Source organism: Beauveria bassiana, assembly GCF_000280675.1.
Source record: "Beauveria bassiana ARSEF 2860 unplaced genomic scaffold BBA_S00005, whole genome shotgun sequence".
In the NCBI taxonomy this organism is placed as follows: Eukaryota; Fungi; Ascomycota; class Sordariomycetes; order Hypocreales; family Cordycipitaceae; genus Beauveria; species Beauveria bassiana.
The window spans coordinates 199,562-220,798 of NW_007930840.1; the positions used below are offsets into that span (position 1 = coordinate 199,562).

At 53.6% G+C, this 21,237-nt stretch overlaps 4 protein-coding genes across 4 annotated transcripts; 3 read left to right on the top strand and 1 right to left on the bottom strand.

Moving 5' to 3' along the window:
* Positions 1-1,910: 1,910 nt before the first annotated feature.
* Positions 1,911-2,773, top strand: BBA_02364 (DJ-1/PfpI family protein; the record flags this gene model as incomplete). Its single annotated transcript, XM_008597461.1, has 2 exons — positions 1,911-1,989; positions 2,079-2,773. The coding sequence occupies 2 exons, from the start codon at positions 1,911-1,913 to the stop codon at positions 2,771-2,773; spliced, it is 774 nt and encodes a 257-aa protein (XP_008595683.1).
* A 234-nt stretch (positions 2,774-3,007) lies between these two features.
* On the bottom strand, positions 3,008-5,868 carry BBA_02365 (uncharacterized protein; the record flags this gene model as incomplete). The annotated part of the gene is made up of 2 exons (XM_008597462.1): positions 3,008-5,605; positions 5,689-5,868. 2 exons carry the CDS (start codon positions 5,866-5,868, stop codon positions 3,008-3,010), a joined length of 2,778 nt encoding a protein of 925 aa, XP_008595684.1.
* A 2,640-nt stretch (positions 5,869-8,508) lies between these two features.
* Positions 8,509-13,233, top strand: BBA_02366 (ATP-binding cassette sub-family A member 9; the record flags this gene model as incomplete). The annotated part of the gene is made up of 1 exon (XM_008597463.1): positions 8,509-13,233. The coding sequence occupies one exon, from the start codon at positions 8,509-8,511 to the stop codon at positions 13,231-13,233; it is 4,725 nt and encodes a 1,574-aa protein (XP_008595685.1).
* A 2,523-nt stretch (positions 13,234-15,756) lies between these two features.
* BBA_02367 (transcription mediator subunit Med12) lies at positions 15,757-20,578 on the top strand (the record flags this gene model as incomplete). The annotated part of the gene is made up of 3 exons (XM_008597464.1): positions 15,757-16,973; positions 17,026-17,230; positions 17,279-20,578. 3 exons carry the CDS (start codon positions 15,757-15,759, stop codon positions 20,576-20,578), a joined length of 4,722 nt encoding a protein of 1,573 aa, XP_008595686.1.
* Positions 20,579-21,237: the final 659 nt, after the last annotated feature.

Here is a 21,237-nt window from a genome sequence, read left to right on the forward strand (position 1 = left end):
AGCCAATAGGGTGTTACGTCGCGTTCATGAGCTCCGCAATTTGTCTCTACTCTTTAGTATGTAGCCCTATGGAAGTGTATAACTATTTATTGATGATTGTGCGTGGGACGGAGTAAGGTTAATGGTATAGGGTTTGAACTAATAATTGTGAAACGTTGGTTGTAAACGGACGAGTCGGTCGGATCGTCGGACACGTTCGCCACAACGTCACTCACTTGTACGACAAGGCGATGGGCCGACCTCTGACTCCAAGTCTGACCTGGCTTTGGCGATTGTTCCATTCAAGGAAAAGAAGCTATGGAGATGGCTAAAAAGAAGACAAGTCGCAAGGCACATGTGTACGGCCCCCATCTCGAGCACGTTCTTCTTTGCATCTCATCATCATGTCTTGCATCACCAGACGCTGTGCGAATATCTGCCACCTACTCACACGTCTCACAAGTCAATCACCTCGGCGAGAAGCCGATACCTCCTTGCATAATTAGGATGACTCGACCTTGTACGGGACTATAATCTCGATCTTTGCATCTCAACATCTTGTCTTGCATCACCAGACGCTGCGCGAATACCTGCACATCTCAAAAGCAAATCACCTCGGGGAGAAGCCGAAACCTCCTTGCATAATTAAGATGACTCGACCATGTACCATTTCGCGCACCCACACCTACGGGACTATGTAGTCCCGGCCATATCTAGCGGAATGTAATAGTATGTGGATGCAAGGACAATCTCTCCTGTCAAGGTACGGATAGCCTGCCACCTGCACAAGTCATGCTGTACGACCAAATCAATGGCTTCATTAGCCATGCCCGCTTCCCCGGAAGCTGCCTTGGCCGCCACGTTGCCAAGCTGTCATAGCTGCCAAGGCACAAGGTTTCACATGGACGGCCTTAGCGCCACCAACTGTTAGGGTAATCACTTTCCCCCCCCCCTTTCCTTCTCGAAGAATGTGGCACCCGGGGGACATTATGCATCAAGTCGAAAGCTTTTGCAATTTGCATAAACGGCCCGTTGAAAGTAAAATGGAGAAAAAAAAAAAAAGAAAAGCCCGACGTGCAGGCTGCCACGAGGCTGCACTCTGTTCTGCCATTGGTGAGCATCTTGCCCCAACCACAACAGGCGCACAGACTTAACACGGCGGGAGCGTCAAGAACCGAGCCGTCGTCGCTTGGCAAAAAAAAAAAAAGTCACACAGGCCGCCGTCTGGGCGCAAAACTTTCGTTCTTCTTCACGGATCCCCCTCGGCCCGTCCTACACGGACAACAACAGCAAAGCACAAGGAGAAGATCATCGTCTATTTCAGCAAAACATTACGCGTCCCAACAACCCCTGGTTGATCCCCGCTTACCCGCTTGGCCGCATCTGCTTTCAAAGCCACAAAGCCAACTCTAATCGTTTACTTGAATTCTCTGGCCAAACGACCAATGGCCAGGGGGGCGCTCTGCAGCCAATGAATCACCGTGTACACGTGGGAAAATTGAACAAGAGTGAATAAGCAACATTGTTTCTGCCCTCCGTTTCCTGTTCCCTTTTCCTTTTTGTGTTCCCGGGAGTAAAATGATAAGGCTGGGCGTAACTCCCGGCCCACACCTTGTCGCACTACGAACGTGTCCCAGCCAGCTATATCCGTGAACCTAACCAGGGAGTCAGGGACACAACAATTCATTGTGCAAAGCTTGGTCATTGTAATTCTTTTGTATTCTTTGTTTCACACACCGCATTCTTGTGAGCGTACAGAAAAAAATCACTCTTATTTGCTCATTGAATACTTTCAAATACCAATTCATTTCATCCCATCATGGCCCCAAGATATATAAAGTAGTTTCCCCAGCGGCAATGCCCCAGACTTGAAGATCGACAAAACCCGTCACAAAACAACACAGCTTCTCTCTCTCGCCTCTCTCCACACAATGCGTTTCGCACTGTTGTCACTCTTTGCCGCGGCTGTTACAGCAGCCTCGTGCGCTCCAGGTACAAACACTACCAAAGGTATGTAGAAGCTTTTCCTCTACTAAACCCCCCCCCCCATCCGTGAACCAAAAGCCAACCAACAACACTCTCTGACCCCCTGTTTGCAGCAGCACCGCCTCGCCACTATGGCTTCGTCCTCTACAACTCCTACGACCTGATGGACGTTGCCGGCTCCATAGAGCCCCTCTATCTCCTCTCCTCCGTCTACGAGCTCAACCTCAGCATCATCGCCGAGACCATGGACCCCGTCTGGATGCGGCCCGCCCCCGGCGAAGTCTTTCCCAAAAACTCGCGCTTTGAGCTGTCCATCAACCCCACGCACACCTTTGCCAACGCGCCCTCGGACATTGACGTGCTCTTCGTGCCCGGCGGCGGCGGCGAGCGCCTCGGCAACATCACGGCGGCCATCAACTTTATCCGCGCCACGTACCCCAAGGTCAGGTACCTCATCACCGTGTGCACCGGCGCCGGCGTGGCGGCCCAGGCCGGCGTCCTGGACGGCAAGCGCGCAACGACCAACAAGTGGGCGTGGGGGTCGGTCGCCGACGAGTTTCCAAAGGTAAAGTGGACGTCGCCCGCGCGCTGGGTGGTGGATGGCAACGTCTGGACGGCGTCGGGCGTGCTCTCTGGTGTGGACTTGATTTTTGAATTCATCGATACGTTTTACGAAAAGGAGGTGGCCGACATGATTCAGGGCGCGATTGAGCATAAGCGCACCTTTGATCCGTGTGATGATCCTTTTGCGGCGCAGTACAATGTCACACCAGTCGGGGACTGCAGGTTAACACGCTACTCAAAGTAAACAGTTGTCAAATTAGAGCTCAGGATGGATAATGTCGAGGAATATTAGCTAGTATTTTGGTTTCCTCTTGGCATGGCGTGTAAACGAAAGTGGCTTGATGCAAGCCACCTTGATAATGTGCTCTTGTGATGGTGACATGTATAGCCACAAATTAAAACGCAGTATTTTTTTAACACAAAGTTATGACTGTATAAATCGCTTATTCAGACCATGCAAGTTTATTCTATAAATTTCTCATTCCACCTCTTTCCATAGCAGCTCCAACTGGAATATTTCCATCCATCCATCCGCACGTGCCGCATCCGCCATGCCCGTCTGCATATTGTTAAACATTTGCGCACCCGTCGCCCCATTCTCCGTCTCATACCAGCCAATCGAGCTGTTTCCGTGCATATTCCCGTCGTCTGCGCTGCCCGACAGCACCGCCATGCTATTCATGCCCTGGTACATGAGACTCAGCTGGCCCTGCTGCATGGCCTGCAGCATCTTCATGTCCTTGACGTGCCGCAGGAACTGCATCCTCGGCACCGTCTGCAGCCACACCTCGAGCCTCTTGGTGCCAAAGGCGCGAAATGCAACCTGCTCAGCCTCTGATTCGGCAGAACCCGGCGCGCCCGCGTCGCACACGGCACGCCACATATTGCGCATACGTGGCGACCACATTTGGCAAATCTGCGCCCGCTCGTCGTGCACGCCCTGCAGAGGCAGGTGGGCGCCGAGACGGGTGTGCTTGACAAAGACGAGGTAGCAGTCCTCGCAAAAGAGCGCCTCGCTGTACCCCCACCACTTGCTCTTGGCGAGGCTGTCGCGGCCCGGGCAGGCCGGCACGGCGGCAAATGTCCGAACGTGGTCGGCGTGGCAGCTAAATACGCCGCGGTCCAGAGATTCGGCAAACTTGTTCAGATACTCGTTATAACGCGGCGCCACAGGACAAAAGTTGCAAATGACAGTCTCTTCCGGCCCTCGCTGCTTTGACTCGAGAAACTTGTCGAGGCCGTTGGGCTTCATGATGCCCTCGTAGCAGGCCTCGCAAAGGTCGAAATCCTGGCACCCCCCGCTGACTGTCCACCAGTTGCCCCGTATGATGCCGTGTTTTGTGCAAGGCACGAGCTTGGTAATGGCTGTCGCTGCTTTGTAAAAGACGGCAAAATCTTGCTGCTGCTCTGCTGCATCCAGCGCAAACATCATGGGCAAGCAGCTGCTCGTCAGCGAGCACGTCCACCGCTGGCGCAGAAAGGCAATGTACATGTCAAAGTCGGCCGGCCCGGGCATCTGCTCAAACTCGTCGCCAAACACGTCGAGCTCGACTTTATCCATGTAGCACGCTTCGCAAACTTGAAAATTGTCCATTTTCTGCCGAGTCGTGTACCAATTGCCGCTGTCTCCTCTGGCGAGTTCCGTGCCGTCGCAGGCTGGGAGCTTGAATCGGCGACTGGCACTTTCGACAAAGCCAGGCCAGTCACTCCTCTTTGAAAATACGGCCAAGGCTTTCTTGACATGAAGAATGCTCACGTCGCAGATCCACCTGTCCTCTTTTCCTTGCACTTTTGCGTACGGCTCCAATTGGGGCGCGAATGCTGTGTCGGCAATGCAATCTTGAAAGCACGCCTCGCATGCAATAAATCCAGGGATATCGTCATTCTTCATACTATAGTATTTCACTCCGTCAGCTCCGGTTGTGGTAGTTCGTCCCTTGCAATTAGGGACAAGAAGACGGCTGGACAGGAACACCTTGAGCCCATCAATGCTGTGCGTTTTCAAGGCCGCTGGCCAAATGACATTTTGTATCCGTGGGTAGCGAAAGTGGCAAGATGAAACAGTGTCAATGTCGGCCAACTTTCGTTCAAAGTTCTCTGCCAACGGCGTAGACTCAATGCAGTCTGCATAGCACCTTGTACAAATCGGAGAATTGGGCAGACCTTTCAAGTAATACCAGTAAAGCGGATAGTCGACCAATCTGTGTTCGGGACAGAATCGCACCACCTCTTCTCCGGGGCCGTCTTCTAGTATAGGAGGGAGCTCACGGCGTTTTTTTGGTTTCTGGACTCGAGATTCGGCCTTTGGCAGCTCTGGAGCGGCACTCAAAGCAAGATTCGACATTTGCTGCTCGACTGAAAGTGGCGTCAAGTATTCAGGGCTTTTTTCTTGTGCCATTTCGGTTTTTTCGACTACTTGATTCGTTTGCTGTCCCTCTGTTGTTGGTGGCTGACTGGCAGTTGTGTGCTCGCGCTGTGGTTCAAGTTGTGCCCGGGTATAAGGACGAACGACTGTCGGAGGGGCATCATATGAAACTGATTCTTGACAGCGTTGATTTCGTACGAGAGATTCATGTTCCGAGCTTATTCTCAAAACATAGCCTCCCATACCGTCACGAACATACGCCGGCTCTCGACCCTGAAAGTCCTCGGCGACTGGTGCAAGGTTTGTCCGAACAGGCTGGTTGCTCACAGAGGCAACCTGGGAGGGCACTTGATGGAGCTGCATTCTTTCGTTTCCGTTGGCATAATTTTCATCGTATGCGCTTGTGTTTGGACCGTTCAAAGCCAGTGGTGAGGTGTGTTGTGGGTATGTTGCCTCGTCAGAAGCTGGCGGCATGTATGAGGGTGGCGGCGGCGGCAGTACGGCGCAGTACGAGAAGTCTGGTCGCGTCGGGGTTATATTTTCGGGATTCACTGGCGAGTTTGGTGATGCTTGCTGTACAATATAGTTTGGCTGCGGCTGAGGAGGCGGGTACTGTCTAGGAGGCAATGGTGGCGGCGCTCCGTTGTACGGATACGCCGCGGCATATTGTTGTTGTTGTTGATGTTGGTGTTGCTGGTGTTGCTGGTATTGCTGTTGAGATGTAGACTTGTAAGAGTAGAAATTATTAGCAACGTTGGTTCTTCTATATTGTCTCTCCCAGAGTTGGCTTTTACCGAATATGAAGCAGTATTACTACTAGAGCTGGGCTGAGCACCATAGTAACCACTCGTCTCGTCGCGACCATATTGAACATTGTTATCGCGCTGCTTGGCCAGATGCTGTTGGAGTTGCTGTTGACCAATGGCATAGCCCTTGGCGATGCCATTTTTGACCGCTTTCGCAAAGAGATCCATGGCATCAAGTTGAAGAATAGCCCTTTACCATGATCTGTTCCCCCCCGCGCGCCCGGGCACAAGGCGCATCACTACCTTTTTATAAAAGGGACCTCGCTAGACAAAAAGACACAATCGTCTCTTTTGGGTCAAAATGCGAGTCTCTTTTTTTTAGGCTTCAAGATTAAGTAGATGTGGGCGTGGGCTACTGAGCGATTCAGCCTTGGCCCGCTTGCGCTGAAGAAGCCAACGCCATTCAAAGTCGCGCCCGACGCGGTCTAGACTTGGAGTCTTTGTATTATTATGCATGGCCTCTCAGCTGAGCGCCTCATACCGCCTCTTTTTTCTGTGCGACATGGTCTTGCAGAGCACCCGTGCTTGAGTTTGAGCAAGAGACACCTTGTCGCGCAACCATTTTACTGGCTTTTTTGAAGCTCTTTTCTCGGCCTCGATGGGTAATGGAGAGCTTTGGAATAGAAACTCTTGATCGTGTGGCATCGATTCAATCATGGTGGCGGAAAGCTCTGCGAATCATTCGTAGATGGGAGTATAACAGTGTGCAGGCAACAGCGGTGAAGACTCGTGACTTTTGCGGCGAGTGAGAAAGGAAGAGCAGCAGCGCGTGGTAGTTGTCGGAATAATGCCCTGAAAGGCTTCACAACATGCACAATGAGCAGAACAAGACTGTAAAATAGCTTTGAATTATACGAATAAAAGCAGCTGGCGGTAAGTAAGTACTTTCAAGCGTGCCAGGGTCCTGAGTCGCCTGTGCCCCTGGCTGGCATCAAATGATTTGTCTAGATGAATACCGCGACTTGCGCCACCTCCATCACATGATATGTGAAACGCAATATCAATCAGCAAAAGGAATTTGCATCATTTATCGACTTTTGCACCCCACGTTCGCTGTTCCCTGTTCGCTGTTCCCTGTTTCCTTGTTCCCTGCTCAAGCTCCCAAGCATAATATTACTTGGCGGCCACGGCCCCGCCGTATATCCAAAAATATACTCGCATCGTCTCGTCTCGTCTCGTCTCATGATTTTCAACAAAAGATCCATCAAGCGCTCTTTATCGCACATGATTCAGCTTCCTTTGAGAAACTTGCCCTAGCAAATATTGCGTGCTCGACATTGCGTCACGTTACCGCGCTGCGACCCGAATGCAGGCTCATTGACCAGTGGCGGCCTGTAACAACGAATAGGTAGTTAGGGGCTCGGTTGGGCCTAGGGTAGATATTTAGTCGTGGTCTACTCCCTCACCCTCACCCTCACCCTCACCCTCACCGTTTACGAGGCTTCCGCCAATCGATGGAAATACCAAGTCTGGGGTATCTGCTGAGCCCCCTTCCCCCCTGCAATGAAGTCATGGGCAATGCGAAGAAATGAACAACATTATTCATGGTCGCGAGGCTAGTTGATGTGTGCTTGGACTGAGAAGGGTGGGAATACCCGTTGCCACCAATCAGATTTAAGCGGGTGGGCTGAAGAAGGGGTTCAGGGTTTTGCAAAAGCCTAAATATTTATCAGTAGTTTTTATCGATACTTGTTGCTTCGTATTCTTTACAAGCAGCCCACAATTGAATCCGACGACAAACTAGTCAAAGCGGGACCAAACGCGCGTTCTGGGATGTATTCTAATACAGGGCATGACAGGGCAGGACAGGGCTGAAACTGTCTAGAAGAAGCGCTTCCTTGTCATGGCATATCACGATACTAATAGCAACAGTCAGGGCTAGGACTGACTTGTCCTTGTCAAGGTTGGCTTAGCCTTCTGCCGTGGTATGATGGCATCGCCAGGGGTCTTTTTTTTCTCTGTTTTCCCCAGATCTCTGTCAAGATATGCAACTTGCGTCGTGACCACAAGTAGTAGGGGACCACTGCGAAATTCTTTTTTCAGGAGCGCGAATTTCGGTACTCTGGTTCTCCCCACAGGGAAGCAGGCACACATACATATTCATTACATGCTACACACACCACATAACAGCAGCTTCACAGTCTCAAGGGCCTTTTTTTTTATTTATTTTTTTTTTTTTTTGGTTGTCTGGCAGACTCTTGAGCTTAGACGCAGCTAAATCCAGCGAAATCCATTCCCAAACTTAAAAGATCGTGTTCCTCTTTGCCTTACGAGATTAGTAGATCGCCCTACTCCCTATTCTGTAGTAGCAACCAACTAGCAACGTAGCCATAATGTTCCTGACTAACTCGCCATGTACGGAGCAAGTGGACCACTTTGGCGGGGCTGCTTGCGAGGTTCTTCGCATTCGTCGGAATCGCCTGCAGGACAAGGGGGGGGGGGGGGGGCATTTTGTCTTCAGGTATTATTACTAGGTACAACATGAGGCGCCGTGCAGGGCTGGTATCGGCAATAGACCGGCCAGCCTCGTAGGGCCCTTTTGCTGCGCCATGCGGAGTGTTTACCGAGAATGGTCTATTTTGGCTCACTGCATACTAATAACATGAGATAGTTAGTTACAGCAGCGCTTGACAAAGTCCCCCCGCCCCCTGTCCACTTATAACATACTTGCACGGCGAACCCGGCGCCTATAAGGAGACTGGCTCCCACGACCTCACCTGTGTATTACAATGTATTTGTAGTGTTGTGATATGCATCTATGCTTGTGACGGTAGACATCATCACCTTTACATACAGCCGTCCGTCACAATGGCGCGCACTCCATACCCTGTGCGGCTTCTAGGAGGCCTGGTGCGCAAAAACACTCTCAACCACATCGTCAGACACCCCATCAGCTTCTTCCTAACCTTTTACGCCATCCCACTCGTCATTCTCCCCCTCCTGTTGTCCCTACCGAAACTGCTCACCACCAACCAAGTCTCTGGCGCCTCGGACCCCGCGCCCATCAAGTCCCTGGCAGACACGGTGCATCAGAAACTCGTCATTGTCAAGCCGGACAATCTGGGCAGCGATGTCCAGACAGTCATTGACGGCTTTTCCAAATCCCTCGGCGCCGACAAGATTCAAATGCTAAAGAGCGACGACGAAATGTTCCAGACGTGCAGCGAGCTGGCGGGGAACCTGGGCGCCTGCCATGCCGCCGTCAGCTTTTACGACTCGCCCGGCACGGCTTCGTCGGTGAACAAGACGTGGAAGTACTCTATCCGATCCGACACGAAGACCGCAAGCACCGCCGACTATGTTGCCCACAGGAGTGAGGCAGATAATGTGTTTCTGCCGCTTCAGCTAGCCATCAACAATGCCATTACAAACTCGACGACGATTCCGGAAACCTTCATGTTTGCGAGGACCAAGAACAGCACCGACACATCAAAAAGGGAGGAAGCCGCAACGTTGATTGGCAGTGTATTCACATTTGCCATTTTTGCGTGCTTTTTCGTCATGATTTACAAGTTTACCTCGTGGATCACCCAGGACCGAGAATCGGGAATGTCGCAACTCATGGACACCATGGGAGGCTCTTGGTGCTTGCCTTTGCGGGTGCTGAGCTGGATCATCGTCATTGACCTCGCCTGTCTACCACTCTTCATCATCTTTGGCATCATGTATGCCAAGCTGGCTTTTCCGGCTTCCGATGTGATGCCGCTGATTGGCTGGCAGATTCTGCTCGGGTTTGCCGTCAACAGCTCCTCGACGTTTGCCGCAGGTTTCTTCACCAAAGCGCGAGTCTCCGCCATCTACATCACCGCCGTCTTCATCATACTTTCCCTGACTATGCAGCTGATCATGGTCCGCGAATACCCTCAGCCCATACCCGAGGCCATCTGGACATTGTCGGGGCTCTTTCCCAGCTGCAGCCATGCCTTGTTCACCAAGCAAATGGCCTACTGGCAGCTCGCGGGAGAAAAGGCCGACTTCTCAAGATTCCCGCCTGGAAATGCGCCACTAATGATGGACCTGACCGTCGTCAAGCAAAACACGCTTCTCTTGCTTCTGGCCGGGCAGGCTGTCGGCTACGCATTGCTCGCCATGGCGGTCGAGTGGGCGTTTCACGGAGTGGGCGGCCGCAGCAGGACATTTAGACAAAAGGTGAGAGACGTCAATGAAGCTTCGGTCAGGGTCGAAAACTTGAAAAAGGTCTTTACGCCAGGTTTCTGGAAGTGGCTCTGCTGCTGCGGCAGACGCGGCTACAAGACGGCCGTCAAAGGCGTCACGTTTGACGCGTACCCGGACCAGATTCTCTGCCTCGCGGGCCCCAACGGCTCCGGCAAGACGACGACACTGCAGGCCGTGGCCGGCTTCAGCAAGCCCAGTGCCGGGCGCATCTCCCTGAGCGCTCGGCGCGAAGAGGTTGGCATCTGCCCGCAGCAAAACACGCTGTGGGGAGACTTGACTGTGCTGGAGCACGTCCGTCTCTGGTCGCAGATCAAGGGCGGGCGCGAAACCGAGGCCGAGATTGACGAGCTCATCCACGCCTGCGATCTCGCAAAGAAGAAAAAGGCCTGCGCCAAGACGCTCAGCGGCGGACAGAAGCGCAAGCTCCAGCTGGCGTGCATGTTTGTCGGCGGCTCCACGATTTGCCTCATTGACGAGTGCACGTCTGGTCTCGATCCTCTTTCGCGTCGCGCCATCTGGGCTCTGCTGCTGCGGTACCGAACCGGCCGCACCATCATCTTCACGACGCACTTTCTCGACGAGGTCGACGTCTTGGCCGATCGCATCGTCCTCATGACCGAAGGCGCTGTCCGCTGCGAGGGCTCCCCCGCAGAGCTCAACAGCAAGTACGGGAGCGGCTACAAGGTCGTTGTGCCCGACAACGGGCAGCTGCCCGTCATGGACGCGCCCTGGCAGCACACCACCCACCAGGGCCAGCTCGTCAGCACCGTGCCCGACTCGGAGACGGCGACGCGTCTTGCGCGAGTCTACGTCGAGAACGGAGTCACCGACATTTCCATCTCGGGCTCGCAGTTTGAAGACATTTTTCTCAACGTCGTGGGCAAGCCCGTCACGCTCGAGACCAGCGACAGCAACACCAACCTCTTGAGCGACAACAAGGGCTTTGAGCTGTCGCCGGCCCGCTCCACGAGCTTTGCGAGGCAGCTGCGCGTCCTGCTCGGCAAGCGATTCAAGGTGCTCCCCAGATTTTGGTGGCCGTACTTTTTTGCCGTCCTGATTCCCATTGGCGCATCGCTGGCCATGCTCATCATAAGCTCCTCCTACGACGTTCCGAAATGCGCCGACTCCAAGCCCGTCCTCGGCACGCCCGAGGCGGAAACGTTTTGGTACGCGGGCTTCTGCGCCCACGAAGACTTTTGCAACAAGATGATTCTGGCACCGCAAGACGCCAAAAAGACACTTCGAGGACTCGTCGAGAAGCCCTTTGACAACCTCCGCGATGTCAATATTACCGCGTTTGACTCCTATGTCGTTGCCTTGGACAACCGTCAGAGTTGGCTGGACTACGTCTTGAACAACAGAGACACCAGCTCCTACAGCGGCATATTCACAGGCTCCGGTGGCGAAGCGCCCATCATTGCCTATCGACCTCGTTCGGATGCAAGAATCAGCAGTTTCGAAATGTTGAATCTCTGGAGCGAGATGAACAGCAACGTTCAAATCATCAACAGCTTTGGCGAGATTCAAACTGTCAAGTCTGTGAGTACAGTGGACTTTGAAATGTTTCCTGACCATGAGCATCAAACTAACTTGATATCCCAGAATGACCATTCCGTCGCAGTTCTGTACGCCATCTTCTTGACGCTCGTGCTTTCCGTGTTTCCCCCCGCATTCGTCCTCTATCCAGCAATCGAAAAAGCGTCCAATACTCGATCGATGCAATATGCCAACGGCGTGAACCCAGGACCCCTGATCATAGCATACCTCTTGTTCGATGCCATCTTCATCACGCTCATTTCCATCATCCTGGCGCCTATTATCAGTGGCCCTATCCAGGCATGGATTGGCTCTGGTGCTCTTTTGGGTGTTGCGCTGGTTCTGTACGGCCTGGCCACCGTCCTCATCGGACACATTGTGTCTCGTTTCTCGATTGGGCCACTCAAGGCATTCATAGCAGCCTTTGGCGTCAACATGGGAATCTTTGCGGTTTCCGCTGCTGCGTTTGCTGGAGCAACACTAACCTCGGAGAAATCGGGCAAAGCTGTTGCATTCGGTCTGGGATTGATATCACCCATCGGAAATATCTTCCGGGTCATGATGGTTGGGCTCAACGTGGCGAATCAAGGATGCAGGAACTTCAGCAACAAGCCCTCATCTGCCTTTGACGGCTACTCTGGCCCCATTTTCTATCTACTTCTTCAAGTCATTGCGCTAGCCGCGTTTGCTATATGGCTCGAAGGCGGATTGTCCCTCATCCGCAAAGAGACCCCCGCTACCTCGGACCTGGACATTGAAATGCGAGAGCCGTGCATGCCAGGCAGCGGTGTGGCCGCCGAGGTCCTACGCGTGGAACGCGAAAAGGACGACATGCTACGTGCTATACACGTTACCAAGGCCTTCAAATCGAATGTTGCTCTTGACGACGTTACTTTTGGTCTGCCTCTTGGCCAAGTGCTGGCCCTGATTGGACCCAACGGAGCCGGCAAGTCGACTCTTGTCAACACCATCCAGGGCGAAATCGCTGCCGACAAGGGCGGCGTGATGCTCTGCAATGACAACTCTCGAAACGCATCCTCCAAGAAGCACATTGGCGTGTGCCCTCAGCACGACGCCCTGGATCTCCTCACCACACGGCAGCACCTCATCTTCTACGCCAAGATCCGCGGCGTCCAAGACGTCAACAGCAACGTCGACTACCTCCTCCGCCGCCTCGATCTCGAGCCGCACGCCAAGACAGCCGCTGCCAAACTGTCTGGCGGCAACAAGCGCAAGCTGAGCCTAGCCATTGCGCTCATGGGCACGCCGCCCGTGCTCGTGCTCGACGAGCCCACGACGGCCATGGACGCCGTCGCCAAGCGCATGTTTTGGGACCTCATCCGCAAGGTCACGGCCAACCGCTCCATCCTCCTCACCACGCACAGCATGGAAGAGGCCGACGCGCTGGCCGACCGCGCCGTCATCCTGGCCACCAAGGTGCTCGACATTGGCACCACGCAGGACCTGCGCTCGCGCTACGGAACGCAGAGCCACATCAACGTGCAGCTCGCGTCGGCGCCGCACACGGCAGAGGACGAGATGCAGCGCGTGTGGGCGTGCATACAGCGAGGCGTGCCCAGCGCGGCCCTGGAGCGAGACATGAGCCGCGGCCAGATTCGCTTCACCGTGCCTCTACAGAGCCAGAGCGGCGGCGCTGGGGAAAGCAGCAGCCTGACGGTGATTCAGATTACAGAGTTTCTGGAAAATTTTAAGCGAGAGTTGGGCATTGCTCATTTCAACGTGGGAGGCGCAACTTTGGAAGGCGCGTTTCTCAATATTATCCAGGCCAATAATTTCCAAGAGGATGCGGAAAGACGCTGAAGATTTCCGGCGCCGAAAGAGCTTATTATGCTCAGATGTACATATATGGTCGTATATAAATTCTAATCTACTAGCGTGTTTGTCTTTAGCTGTCTTGCCCTGCACATTATTATACATGCAGAATTTCATGTGCAGTGCCAACCCAAATCATCATCACCAACCGTTGTGAGTAGAGAACAAGTCGTCGAAGCTAGCGGTGGGCTCAATGCGAGCGCCGCAGACTTTCAGCTGTCAAATGGCGAGACGCAGTTCTTGTCGCTGACTAGAATCATCTTGTACGGTACCTTGAGGCCTGGCGGCATCCTGCTTCTCGACGAAGCCCACGAGCAGCCTAGACAAGGACGCGCAGCAGCGGATGGAGATGCTGATAGAGGCAAATTTCAAAGATAGGACAATCATCTGAGTCTGTCACAAGCTTCCGTGGGCGCTGAAGTCGGACCGAATCATTGTCTTGGAAAAAGGGCGAGATTATACATGACGGGACGCCGCAAGAAATCGTCAAGGAGTCGGCCTTCTTTGCTGGCACATCGCTGCCAGAATCGAGTAGTGTGAAGCATCACCGAAACGCGGCTGTAAGGTAGAGTAAGAGGCTACGAAATCTTCCTAGCACGTGTGTCAATACTGTGCACCATGGTCGAGACGCGACGACTGAAAGTATATTCAGCCTTGTCAATGATGGATAGAGCTGGGTCTATGCCTGCTGGTCCTGTACTTGCTCAGGCGCTGAACTGGAGCATGAGAATTGGGCATGGCTGAAGCGGCCTGCCGTGCATGATTGCGTAGGCACTTTGCGTAGCAGCAGCCGTGGTATCCCAAACAAAGCATTTACGGGTAGCATGGCTCATTTGCTTGAATAATAGAAGGGACGCTGGGAATCCAATGCACAAATGAGAATAGTTGGGGCGCCTCGTTATACCCAGTATGTTTGCGGGGCGCTGAATGTATCAGGTACAGAAGTAGGGATCTGTGCTTTTTGGGCATTAGGCGCGGCACTGAACTATGCACTGGTATGTGAGGGCTACGAGAGCCCAACCCTATTCATGACGACGGTCGTTAACAGGAGGCAGGATATTGAAGTTAATAAGCAGATGCCTGGTAAGGTTGGGCATGTTGGCACACGAAAGGTAGAGAGTGAAACCTAGGGTATAGCCTATCGAGCCGACGCTGACCTATCGGAGCAAAGAGTGTGGTTACAGTGGGTGACATCGGGGAATGAAGGCTGGAGGGGCGGAGCAAGCGAGCCGAGAGGGAAGGGAGAGGCGTCGTGATGGTGGTCGGATGGTCGGATGGTCGGGTGGTTGTATGGGTGATGGGTGATGGGTGGTTGTGATGAGTTGATGGAAGTGGTGTGTAGAGATGGCATGTACGGAGTACTGATTTGACTACTAGATGGCGTTTGTACGAGGACAAAAGAGGAGGGTCAGTCAAGAGGGTACGTGAGAGGAACATGCTGTCATCTGGTACTAACCCTGCTGACGCCGAGTCGTAGCGGTGATGGGCCAGTCATTACAGTGGGCGCCGAGGACTGCTGACACAGCACGTGCCAGGTATTTTGGAGGTACTGTACGTGGATACGACCTGCACTTTTGACGCTATTCCCAGGCTGGGCAGGCCGCTGCCCTTCTGACCTTCTATTTATGTACTTTTTTTCTAACTATTTAGTCGCTACAATACGGAGTACCGAGGACACAGTGATTGTATCACATACGTAGTAGTACCGCCCAACAGCAGCCCGTCCATCCCTCGCACAGCGTCTGTAACAGCTTACCAGTGCACCGGGGGGACAGATTCTTACATTTTGTATATCCGAATTCTTTTCCCAGGCTGTCATGCAGAAAAGGTAGCATCTTGGCGTCGAAGAGGCATCTCACAAGTCTGACCACCCACAGATCGATCTGCCTGGCAACCTGGTGCTGTTGCTGGGTTAGATACCAAACTGCCTTAGGTAAGCAGACGCCAAAGGTACCGAAGAAGAACGCTATTGTCCCCTTTAAAACGGTCCACCAATCACACTAGTTATTCCACCTTATTACTGTTGGCGGTACGTACCCTTTTTGGGACTACCTACCTACCTACCGCTTCCGCACCACCACCACCTCCACCCATTTCCCAACTGCGCGTGCCGCTCCTCCACGATATCTTCATTCCCCCGGCATCTTTACGTCGCCTGCCGTCTGCCATTAATTTCGCTGGCTTCATCTTTCGCCGCGCTATTCATCGATTGTCGACTGTCGCTCGCCATTTTTTGCATACTCTCGACAAATTCTCTCCTCCGCCCATCCCGCAGCATCCACATCACGCCTTAGCTCATCAAGTCCCGCGGCGACGCCGACGACCACCGGTACAAACGCCGCTGCGCCGCCACCAACGCTCATTCTGGCCGCCGCATTAGCGGGGTTCCCTCGACTCATCTCAACACTTCCATTGAGACTCTGGCCTCACTTGTATTCAATTCCTCCTCTTTTCATCCAACACTACCCATAAACACCTATCCGGAATGGCGACTCTCCTCTCTTCCACGGCATGAGCTCTAGGAATTCCATGGGCGTCCCGCAAAGAGCCCAGCAACGGGCGCTCACCGGCTCAGCTCTTCATGCTCATCAGCGCAGCATATCCTCGTCACACATACAGCCTCATTCGCCCGTTCGGAAGGATGCCTTTGCCGACCATAACCAACCGACCGACCCTTCCGACGTCGCCACAGCCTCATCCCAGGCCACCACCGCTAGCCGCCATGGCGCAACCCCAAGGCGCGCCGCCGGCTCCAAGCTCCGCATCGAGCTCTCCAACGATGACAACGTGACACCTGGCCCGGCCACCGACTCTCCCCAGGCCACGCCCTCCATCACATCCCACAGCGCCGCCCCCGACTCCAGCACAGATGTCAGCGGTCATGGCAGCCCGGCCCTGTCCCGAGCCTCTCATGCCGACTCGGCCATTCCTCGAATGCCCATGCCTCAGCGCCGCGGTCCTCTGCAGCGCTTCGTCGCCAGCAGCAAAACACCCGCGCCTCCCACCGCACCCCTCAAGCGCGACTCTAAACCCAAGCAATATTCCATCGAGGTTCCTCTCGACGCCCCGCGCTTTCTGTCCACTAACAAGCAAGACGCTGTTCACCGCGATCCTTTCAACAAGGGTCTTTTCTCCGGTAATGCCGACTTTTTTCCTTGGACCGGCCGCCACCACGAAGACGAATGGAGCACTGAGGCCATACAAAAAGGAACATGGGATCGCGGCAGCCAAAACGAGACTTCCTCGGCCCGCCTTGCAGTCTATCCGTCTCTTAAGCAGAAGACGGGGCTCAATGCATTGTCCACCATATTCATGGGAGTTCTCAATCAGCGACGAAACCGAGGCCAAATCACCGCCCCGTCTACATTCAAGCCGCCTCCTCGCGTCACACTCACCGATACGAAACGTGAGGTGTGGCTCAAGGATCTGGCGAATCCGACCATTTCGCTACGACGCCTCAGTCGCACCATTCCCCATGGAATTCGCGGCCGGACTCTTCTCGACCAGTGTCTCAACAAAAACGTGCCAACCGAGCGAGCCGTCTGGCTGGCCAAGTGCGTCGGCGCCAATGAGATCCGAGCCTTCAAGCGCAAGGGTGTCACCGGCGCATTGGTCTTGGGGAATGAGCTTAAATGGATCAGAGACTGGACTATATTTATCGAACAGTTTGTTGACGCTGTCGTCTCCTCGGTTGGCGAGCCTGATTGGAAGCAGAGAGTAACCTACTCGTAAGTTGCGTCATCAACTCTCACAGTTATTACCCATGCTAACCATGCCCAGCATCCGCCTCGCCACCGTTCTCTACTCTGAGCATTTGCTCGATCGAGATCATTATCTTGACTGGATTGTCTCGGGTTTGGAAAACAGCAGCCAAGCCAAGCTTCCCATGTGGATATTGATTGCTCAGATATGTTGGACAGACATACTTCGATCGAGAAAATCAGGCCGCCGCCTTGTTTTCGCTCTACTGAATCATTTGAACACAGTATGCTCTTCTTCCAAACCAATTCAAGGGATGTACTAATCTTGGCAGATATACAACGACCTCGATCGGGATATTTTGATGCCGCTCTCGAATCAGCTGGCGTCGCTACTCAAGACACTGGTTGTAAACAACCCGGAGAGCTTCATTCAGCCACTGCAATGGCTCAAATACCGCGAAAGTCTTTCCGCCTTCCTCCCACCCGATGCAAGTATATTGCAGCAAGCATATCGCTCCATCAATCAAAGAAACTCGGAACTTTTGGTCTCCAGTACCGCCTCCCCACCCATCGGTGGCAAAGAGCATTTGGTCAAACTTTTAGACGCCACCTTACACGGCAAGGTCGACCGCGATTTATCCACCAAATGCTGGTCAATTTCGGAAGACAAGACACAAGTTCTCAAGACTGTCATTGAATGGGTCACTTCTTTTCACCGCCCAGGCTTGGAAAAGATCTATACTGCCACTAACCTGCTGCGGTCTTGGGGTAGCTTTCGGATTAACACGACAGGCGCCATTCTCGACGCTCTCGACTCGATAGAGCCCGATGATACAGTTCGGAAACAAGCAGTCTACCGCCTGGTAACTGAACTGGCACGAACTGGACACTTTTCCATCTCCCAGTACATCCAGTGGCTGATAGCTCGAGGCAACTGTCACAGCGCTGCTGATGTGGAAGACACAGGTCCATGCGCATCTAGGCTCCTTGTTGAGCTACCCGTTCACTGCATACCGGAGGATCGCAAGTTGGACCGCGCCAACTTGCTACGTCGCGCCGCCAACTACGATGTTGCCGATGAGGCTCGCGATATTGAAATTGCCATCAAGTGTGTCAGTCAGACGCTCGGGCTGCCTGGGTACAATATCAAGCACGATGATCCAGCCCTGCCGAGCAAACCCCTTCCACTGCGCAAACTTGTCAGCCGCATCAATAGCAGCAGCTTTGCCCTCAAGAGCGCACTTGGAACTCATATTCGCGATGCCTTCCAAAGGCTGCTTCCTCCGCGTCTTGATGCTGATGTCTCCTTGAATGTGTTCACATCCACACGCACCATACTCGAAACGACTAGAGATTTTTCCATGTTGGGTGAGGTCATCAGGAGCTGCTCCAAAATTTCCAACATTGAGGTTCTAGCTGCCTGTGTTGACACCATCAATGTCAACCTACAGATCCTTCTCGCGGTTGGTATCGCGGATGACCTGTTTACTCTCTTTGTTGAGCGACTCAAGGCAGCGAGCCGTGAGCACGGGCTCGTAGCTCGTCCTCTGCTTGCTGCCCTGTCATCACTGGCACAGCGCATGCCCAACCAAGGCGAAATGGCCAAGAATCTGCAGCAGGAGCTGACGCAGACCGACCGCAGTAATCCAATCGACGCCTGCTCCCCCGTCTCGGACAATATGGTCAGCCAATCTACGAGCCCAGAGGGCGAGGTTTCCGAGCAAATTGACAGGCTGCTGGCGACGGGCAACAGCGTCGATCACCCCACGATGAACCGTCTGTTTCGCCACATTGTTCCCCGTCTCGAGGCCGGATGGAACAAGCTAGACGCCAGCCGCCGAGTCTATGCCTCCCTTCTTGCTAGATTACGCATCTTTGACACGCCGCATTTTGATAAGCTCATGAGTGACTGGGTCAGCCATATTCGATCGCTCAAGGAGCGACCCGCGCTACTGGAGCTGCTTCCGTTACTGGTTAGTCTTGGCTGCCTCACCATGGCTACAGTCCTGCATACAGCGAATGCAGCTCCTGTCGCAGCAAATGTCAACGCCATCGAGTTTGGACCGCCCCGTGGCTCGGCCATCTATCTTGAAGAGCTTTTGCAGCTCATCCTACGCAAGTTACCCCAGAAGAGCCCACTGACGGCTGACGAATCCTACCGTTTTGTCGTCTACCAACAGTCAGCCAAAATAGAGCATTCCAAAGCCCTTTTGCTCTTGATTCGCAATGCGGTCCAAGAGTACTCGATTCTCCGCTGTCGCTCTTCCACGACCGCACCTCCGCTTGACGATCGAAGCTCCCAGGACGATGTGCTGGAGGCTCTACGAGTTCTGGTAGTAACGGAACCTACGGCGGCCGCTGAAGCCCTTAGCATGAAGGACCTAGCCCCCGAAGCCTCTGCTCTCATTAGGGCTATTGCTGCCAAGCTTCTGGCCCCTGGTGACGAAAACACAAGCTCTTCATTTGACAAGATTCTGGGTCTGGCCAACGAGCTTACGATGCCGTTTTGCCAACTCAGTCTCAGTATGGAGCTTTCCTTGCCGCAGGACAGCCGCAATGGCAATGAGGCAGACTCGCAATTCGATGTGTTCGCCAGGGCAATGGACAGCGCTATTGAGGCTCGTAACATAATGTGGACGAGCATGCTGCCTTGCCTTAGCGATGACATTACGCAGCACCTACGCAGTCAGGCCCACGGACGCTTTCTCGATATGATTCCGTCGTCCAAGGCGCCCAACTTGACCGAGCTAGCCACGAGCGAGGACAGGATTCAGCTCGCCAAGAACCTGCTCGGCGTCATAGAGGCCATCATCTCGGGCCAGCCGCCCTCAAAGTCTGCGCAGCTGACTTCGATGCTGGTCGACAAGCTCACCGATCTGTGGGAGATTATTTCTAGCCACGAGACGTCTGCGGCTCGGGACGCTGTTCGCAAGCACTGGCTACCGTTTTTGCTTCGCTTCATCACCCTGCACAGCATCTATTCGTCCTCCTCCGCTGATGTTTCCACCCCGACGGCCGCCTCCGCATCCGGGGCCAGCTCAACCGTCGTCAACAAGAATGTCAACAACGTTGGCGCGCCAGCGGCAGCCACCACCGCTACCAACAGCATCACTAATACCAATAACGAGGCCCGCGCGCGCATCGTCTTTGTCCTCTGCGGGATTCTCTTCGCGCTCGAGGCGCAGCAGACGCTCCCGCCCGATGGCAAGCTCGCGCAGCAAGTCTTTGACATTGCGCTCCTCCTCGTCGACGCTCTCCCCGACGACCTGCGGCTGCACTGCGCGCGCGGCGTGCTCGCCAACCCCTCGGCGGTGCCTAGCGGTCCCATGGCGTCGACGGCAACCTCATCGCGCGGCGGTACCTCGGACTCGCGCATCTACTACCTCTTTAGCGCGCCGCGGCCCACCGCCGCCGACAATCTGATGCTCGCGCACAGAGACAAGAGCGCCATCCCACTGAGCGCTGCGGCGCGCGGCCTCGGCGCCATGTACGGCATCGGGCCAACCCTCCAGGAGAGGTACAGCCACTTTACGTTTCGGCGATGGGAGGCGCTCAGCGAGCCGACACCTAATGTGGGCGAAAATGACACGAGTCTGTCCTTGGGCCTGTTTGAAGCCATCAAGATTCAGTAACTCGGGGTGGCTTCCTGCCATGCATACGACCCGTTGTGGAATTACATTTGCATATGCATCATTGACGATTAACGGAATATACTACGTTCTTATTGTATGGGTTTTTTTTTTCTTTTGTATCCAGCTCTTTTGTTTCATGTTAGGATTTTTTGTTTTACAACATCATTAGCTTCTTAGCCGGGGGGTAGCGTTTCAATCTTAAACTCGGGAGACGGGGACATGTGCATATTCCATCATCATCATCAGCTGCTTCATTGACCCTTTTCTTCATGTCTCCAAGCTCTACTTTTTCATCAGCATCATAGGATGACTTCCAGAAGGAAGACGCTTAGAAAAGGAAGAAATGAAACAAGTTATGACCTGCTTTGCATTGGGACGTGGAGAAGGTGTCGGTATTCATCAATCATGCAGTGGAGCAAGGCACGCTCACACAAAACGATTCGGCTTTCATTGGAAACGTTTCTCCAGACTTCATTTAATGTTTTTGCATAATTTAATTCCTCCTAACAGACTCAATGAAATGTCTTCATTCAACTTCGGGTTGAGTTTTATACTATTTATTGAACTATACTACACCGCAGGCATTGATGCTGCGTTTCGCCTAATATTTCTTTTTTTTTTCTGGTCTCGTTTCATTCTTCAAGGAGTAGCTAATCGGC